Genomic DNA, 6,774 nt, shown 5'->3' with positions numbered 1-6,774 from the left:
TGATTAAAGTAAAATACATGATTTTTCATATTGTGACGACTACCGAGTAATTGGTGTATGTTATAGTTGAATTCTAAAGTTTAAAACTTTACATAATGTTATTATATCAAAATAATATTTATCAATTTAATTAAAATAATTTAAACTTCATTGAAATTACTTTAAATTAATCAAAGTTCTTTTAAAATAATTTTAGAAACTATAAGTAATCGTTACAACACTACAATAATATTGTATTAGGTATTACACGTTGTAACAAATACATAATAACTTCTGCACAGTGTAGCAGTTAGTCATAGCTACTACAATAGCGTTGGAAATAAAGAACAATATTGTAGTAGCTATTCGATAGTTTCTATACATTGGAGCATTTATTCGGTAGCTTTTACACATTGTAATAACTACCTATAGCTGCTACAACAATAGTGGGATAAGAGATATTTTGTGGTAAAATATTTGACGAGACACCCTTTTAATTTTTATCCAAAATTAATTAAGTATAATTGCATTTCAAAGTTTGAACCTTCACTTAATAGGATAATTTATGTTATAAGGTGCATAGTAAATCAGCTCTTAAACTATATCACCTTTAAACTCAATGTCGTGGCTCATTTTAAAGATCATGCATTGTTACCTTGATTTTCTACGAGGACCTTTGGAAGAGTCTAACTCTTAGGTATTAATGATCATGTAAAAAAAAAAAAAAGAGTAAAGTGAAAAATACCAGTTATCCTTCCATCAACTGATTAGCTTGTCGATTGAAATAGGCATGGGGTATTGATGTTCTCATCATATAAAACGTTTTCAAATCTTTGGGAAGAAAACTGTCTCACATAGAATATTGTTGCCCATTGAAATAGACATACAAATATTGTTGTTGTTTTTATTCTCATGCTTAACTTAGATCAGTAAAATGTTGCTTTTAGAAAAGAAAACACAAGCTCAGAGTGAAATCTAGGAAGTGTACAAGGATTCCAGTTGGTCGAGACTCTCAAATCAAATGATTAAGGAACTGGTTTCGCCATTGCTCGATGGGAAACAAGGCATAAATTGAGAAAATTCGCGTTCTTGCACTCGTCAATATTACTTAGAATTGGAACTGCATCTCCTTTGTGTAACCAAGATCATCCAGGTGTGCGGCCATGGCCTTATTCATGGGTGGTGGACCGCATCTCAGAACCTGCCAATTGAAAACATACAAAAATATGTAAATCTATACACACATGCACAATCAGAGCAATTGAGGTCGACTACAAGGATTTTAGACCTATCACTTGTGAGGATGACCTTATATATGGTCTATGCTCATCAGGTTTTAGACATTGTTTTGACTGGATTCTAGAGCTTCATGCGATCGGGGTATTAGGACCCACATTTACTGACTATGCATATACTGATAGATGACTATGTAGTTCCTCATGCCTACCTGGATGTCATGTGCCGGTGCAGGACAGTGAGTTTTGATCATATCTTTTGACACGAACCCGACACCACCTTCCCAACCATCAGGAGGCTGCAGAAAAAGGGATATAGTAATGTTCAGAAAATAACGAGGATGCAAATGAACACTTGAAGTGAAACACATAGCATGGCAAGTGGATAAAGATTCAGCTCTTATATGTTTTTGTTGAAGTAATAATAATTTGTTATAATTCGAACCAACTAGCATTTTTTGTCGATTGCTTTCATGGTTTGATAAATTATTGAGAATATGATTATGTGTGGTTCGTAGAATAAAATAATTATAATTGAAGAAGTGTTATGTATGAATTTAATTATTAAGAAACTATGATAAAAGCTAGTCCAGATATGAATCAGAGATAATATTGCAATTGACTCCATAAAATAGAACTTCAAATGAGAATCAATAGGGAATATTTCACCTGGTTAAGCACATAATAAATTTGGAAGCGATCAGGATAAGTCCTAGCCAAGCTGTCCAACTCTTCCTGCATGCCATAAATTTTCTTATAATTTTAAAAGATCAAAAGACACAAAAAAAACAAAAAGTAGCACCTAATGCACACTCCTACCAGTAAACTGGTGGGCACTAGAACAACAAATAAGAAACATGATTACTGTATAATCTATTAGGTGAGAAGCGACAAAAAGTTTGAATTTACCTTCAGAAGGATATCTTCATAAGTGACATTAGCATAGATAAGGTGAACCTTAGTTTTATCCTTTGGATTTTCCAGTATGGCCCTTGTAACCTAGGATGAAAAATGGTATATTATGAGTTTGACCATTTTCAGTCGTACCAAAGACATGAAGCTGAATCATTCTTTACTTGAAACATTGGAGTAATGCCAGATCCACCAGCTATCATTCCAAAAGCTCTGACTTGGCCAACTTGATACTTGAAGCGTCCCTGGAAGTATAAAAGGGATGATTAGAAGTCATATGGATAGTTGTTTACTAAAAAAAATGCAATTACAATAAAGGAAAGGAAAGTTATTCAGGAAAGTGTGAAAGTTTCCATTTCTAGTTATTATTCTTCAAAAAATTGAAAACAAAAATTAAAATAAATATTTATCAATAACTTTCTGGAAATTAGAATAATAAACTTTCCTTTTTTTTTTTACAGGAAAGATGCTTGATCTTCATTAAAAAAGAACAAAAATGAAAAAAAAAAACTTCAAAAATGAAAAAAAGAAAAAGAAAACAAATGATCTTTTTTGTTAACAAATAAACCAGATATTCAACTTCAATTAGAAAAGTGGCTTGGAAAGACGACTACATGCTCAGCCCCTGTATAGTGCACTAGAGTTTAGTTTTCTCATTGTTAGAGACCTCATTTAGAATCAATGATCCTTAGCATGAGATAAGGGCATCTTTTCTTCTACAAAAATGATGGATGAAGTAGCACCAAGCTTGAAATAGAAGTACTTAAATAAGAACCAAGCAAAACTACAGAAAGTACAGAGTAATTGCAAATTTTAGATGGGGAGTGCATAAATTAACTCTTAACCCAAGAAAATACCAATAACAAAAGCAATTCAAAATCCACTTTCTCGGAGAAGCCAATCATAAGAAGAATCAGGTCAGTTGGATCTGATCCAAAATGGATTGCGTTGCACATTAGCAGGCTGTATACACCATCAATCATATGTCATCTCAATACAGGAATTGAAGGACTAGGTTGCATTGATGTATTTGTTGACAGAATTATCCACAATACCAGCATAGAAGTACATAATATTAGATTATGGCAACATAATAAGACGAACAAGTATAGTTTACCTTAGGCCCTTTTACAGACATGTAGTCACCAACTTTCATTTCACGGAAATGATGAGACATTCTTCCTTGAGGATACATCTGCATCATAGGCAACAATGTTCACAATATAATCATGTTAAGCGGCTCAGGTATATACTCAAATATGCATGTCATGGTCCACAGCTTTGTTAAGGCTATATGCAGCATAACTATGATAATAGACCATTTACATACTCTGATAAAAGATTATATGGTTTGGGTAGCATCGAATGCAGAGTATTCTAATTTCAATTGGCTCGTGTAATTGAAACCACTCATTGAGTCAACTAACCTGAACCCACAACTAAAAGCTAAAATCCACTTCTAGTGTCAATTGATGATAGATGTCCCGTATAGCCAGTAGTTTGAGAAACTCAACAATGTCATCTTGTAAAAATTTCCTTCCTAAAACAGATTAATGACTTTACAAATCAATGTTTGAAACTTTTTGGAACTAATTTAATCTTACAACAGATCAATACTTAAGAGACCTAAATCTCATTTGCAGTTTGGTTATTTACTATGAGGTAGATATCAAATGTTTTCAATACTAGGTTTACATTGATTAATTACTAAAACTATTTGACTTTTATTATTCTAATAAGGACCATATATGCACCCATATACCATATATTTACTATGAGGTTACCCAACTACATGGCACATGCCATCTGTCTACTGTTTTCAAGAGCATAGATATACACTGAGCAAGAAATAAATTGTGCCCAAGCATCAATTTATTTCTTGGCTGCTTGCGCATGGGAAGTTAAGGACAACGGACTGCCGTATGTATCTTATAAGCTCTGTGCCTAATTCCGCCAAGTTGAGGAGTCCAACGCTCATATTTTCTTTGATTGCATTATTACCCAGTTACTTTGGGACAAGATAAAGAGTTGGGTGGACATCAGATTTGATATCTCAGACATGAATGAGCTGCTCCAAGTTTTCCGGAGGCTCTACAAAGGGAATAGTCGCCGTATCAGGGCCTGATACCTTGCTATGTCTTCTATGATTTATCTTTTATGGGATGCATGTAATAGATGTCTTTTTGAGATTTTGAACCATGTATTGAGAGAATGTTCCACAAAGTCCAGGTACATGTCTGGCCCTTTGTGGATAACTAGTGGTACATGTCTGGAGCTTTGTGGACATCTAGTGATTGTACAATGTTGATTTTGATTTTGGTGGCATAATACATTTACCTTTCACCAAAAAAAGAAATGTTTTTTACTTAATTTAATAATCTGTATTTACCTTTATAACAAGTTCAAAGTATCCAAGATCAGAGTCCAGAGTGGTTGGTGTATATGGTTTAATAGCTTCGTCACCAAGATTGTCTTTTCCCCTGCCAATGCAAACAAAAATACCATGAAATTAATAAAAAAGCATTCGGCTATATAGCATGCAGACAAAGGTTACAAACCTGCAACTTATATGCTGGCCGATTGGAAGACCTAGCACAGAACTGGCGGTAGGAAGAGCAAATTGAAATTTAGCCACATTGTGGCTAAGCTGTTTTTTCTGAACCAGTTTGAACTCCCTGAAATTCTCAGGATCTGAGGAGCCTGTGAAAGCAAAAAATGATAATTAAAAGGGCCTATTAGATTTTAAACATTTTTCAATAAAGAAAATCCAGTTTCACTGTCCAATCCTAAACTATCCTATAACAATCATTACAACTAAAAAATAGAAAGATTGCAGCTTTTGTAATAGAATCTAAGCATCATCTTCAAGATATCATCAGTTTCACGGCCAAGACAAAGTGACAAACAATTTAAGAACCCATTCATTCCCTTGAGATATTTACAGCAAAGTCAGTTGAACAAGAAGAGAAAGGGCACAACTCTGAATAATAATCTAATCATCCTCAAACTTCGACTCATCAGACCAACTCAAAGACAAACTATATGATGAGATCTTATATTTAAAGACAAACTTCAAGTCGCGACCTTTTAGCGAACCTAAGAAGGAAAAGCACATACAGACATATCCAATAGAACAAAAACGAGCCATCGCGTAATACAAAGAAGAAGACGGCCAGATCCAAAACACGACGATAAAAAAAAGTCAAACTGATCCGAACATATCGAGGCTCGGCTCAAGAAACATAGAACAAACACCCAAAGTCTCACCTTTTGATTTCCTGCCCAAGTAGAAGTAAATGGCGCCCGCAGCGACGGCGACCCCGGCGACGGCTATCCCGACAGTCTCGACGCCACAGGACTCCAAGAAATCCATGGATTTGCAGAAAAGGAGACTCCTTCTGGCTCCGATTCCCCTCTCTCCTTCGTCCAATCTCTCCGATCCTACTTCTGCCGCTGTTCCAACAGCTCGCTTACCTGCCTCGTAAACCGCTGTTCCAACAGCTCGCTTACCTGCCTCGTATAGGAAAAACTCCCCCTCCTTTCAACGAATCGGAGGGTTCGCCTTGTCAAGATTTTTAAATTTAGGGTTTCTTTTTGCAATTGGATCACAAATTAGAGTTTCGTCCGAACCAGGGGCAAATCAGTCCGTCCATAATATCAATTTCAAAATAAAACCTAACACAATTTTTTTTTTTTTTTTTTATTATTATTATTATTATTGATGAGTGGACATATGATAATTTTGATATAATGATCAAGGGTCGATTTTTCGAAATGATAATCGACATAATCGATTTCACCATGTACTCAATACCTATATATTCATATAAATTTTTCTTCATATTTATATTTATAGGATCGATTTTAGAGACATCGTTAAAGGTTATCATTATAAATAGGTAAATATTTTGGTTTAAATTTCAGCAACGCAATTGCTCAAGCGATAGTTGATGCGTACTATTCGTAGCGGTAGTTGATGCCTACTATTCGTAGCCGATCGGATTAAAAAATAAACCGGGAAAAAAAAAACAGAAAATCTAGTGTTCGATACCTAGTTTGACCCTGACCCTGGTTGACTCCCATTTTGTTCGGGCATTTGGTTTGACTTGCCTATTGCCAATTATGAACGCCGTTGACTTGAGGTTTAAGTAGGAGACATGACACTGATTATATATATTTCATTTAAAAGAATAAATTCTGATATATATATATATATATATATATATATATATATATATATATATATATATATATATAATATGTCAGAATTTATTCTTTTAAATGAAATATTTAACTATGCGAAAATTAAATTGAAATTTTTTAAAATGTACTATCATCATCCCGAGCTTGCTCATCTATCAAGACCTCCCACCTCATTCATCTCATTACTTGTGTCATAACGGAAAATATGTCTAACTAAATCTTTATTCATATTAAAGTAATTTCCTAATATAAGCATATTAAAGCATGAATGTAACATATTTAGAGGGTATTTGGCTGAACTTATAATGTCTCTAAAATAGCTTATAAGCTGTTTTGGAGCTTATAAGATCTTCAAATTTGTTTGATAATTTTTTTTTCAAACAACTTATAAAAAAGGTAGATCCGCTACCTTAGCGCCCCCCTAGTGCCGGTCATTCAAACAACT

The 6,774-nt window shown here is 34.1% G+C and overlaps 1 protein-coding gene across 1 annotated transcript; it reads right to left on the bottom strand.

Annotated features, from left to right (window-relative positions):
- Positions 1–857: 857 nt before the first annotated feature.
- LOC121989449 (NADH--cytochrome b5 reductase 1-like) lies at positions 858–5,688 on the bottom strand. Its single transcript, XM_042543519.1, has 9 exons — positions 5,394–5,688; positions 4,685–4,826; positions 4,516–4,606; positions 3,244–3,321; positions 2,291–2,371; positions 2,124–2,213; positions 1,884–1,949; positions 1,427–1,513; positions 858–1,180 (listed from the first exon to the last, which is right to left on the bottom strand). Exons 1-9 carry the CDS (start codon positions 5,497–5,499, stop codon positions 1,088–1,090), a joined length of 834 nt encoding a protein of 277 aa, XP_042399453.1. The 5' UTR covers positions 5,500–5,688; the 3' UTR covers positions 858–1,087.
- Positions 5,689–6,774: the final 1,086 nt, after the last annotated feature.

Source organism: Zingiber officinale, chromosome 6B (assembly GCF_018446385.1).
Source record: "Zingiber officinale cultivar Zhangliang chromosome 6B, Zo_v1.1, whole genome shotgun sequence".
Lineage (NCBI taxonomy): Eukaryota > Viridiplantae > Streptophyta > Magnoliopsida > Zingiberales > Zingiberaceae > Zingiber > Zingiber officinale.
The sequence above is the reverse complement of the archived record's forward strand: the minus strand, read 5'-3'. Positions and strand labels throughout refer to the sequence as shown.

What these genes read in the sequence shown, in the direction of transcription:
- LOC121989449 (XM_042543519.1), bottom strand. Translation starts at nt 5,499, where the DNA reads ATGGATTTCTTGGAGTCCTGTGGCGTCGAGACTGTCGGGATAGCCGTC. An exon ending in ATGAAGATATCCTTCTGAAG is followed by an intron (nt 1,950 to 2,123) that starts GTAAATTCAAAC and finishes TATGGCATGCAG; the next exon opens with GAAGAGTTGGACAGCTTGGC. An exon ending in CACCGGCACATGACATCCAG is followed by an intron (nt 1,181 to 1,426) that starts GTAGGCATGAGG and finishes TTCAATTGGCAG; the next exon opens with GTTCTGAGATGCGGTCCACC.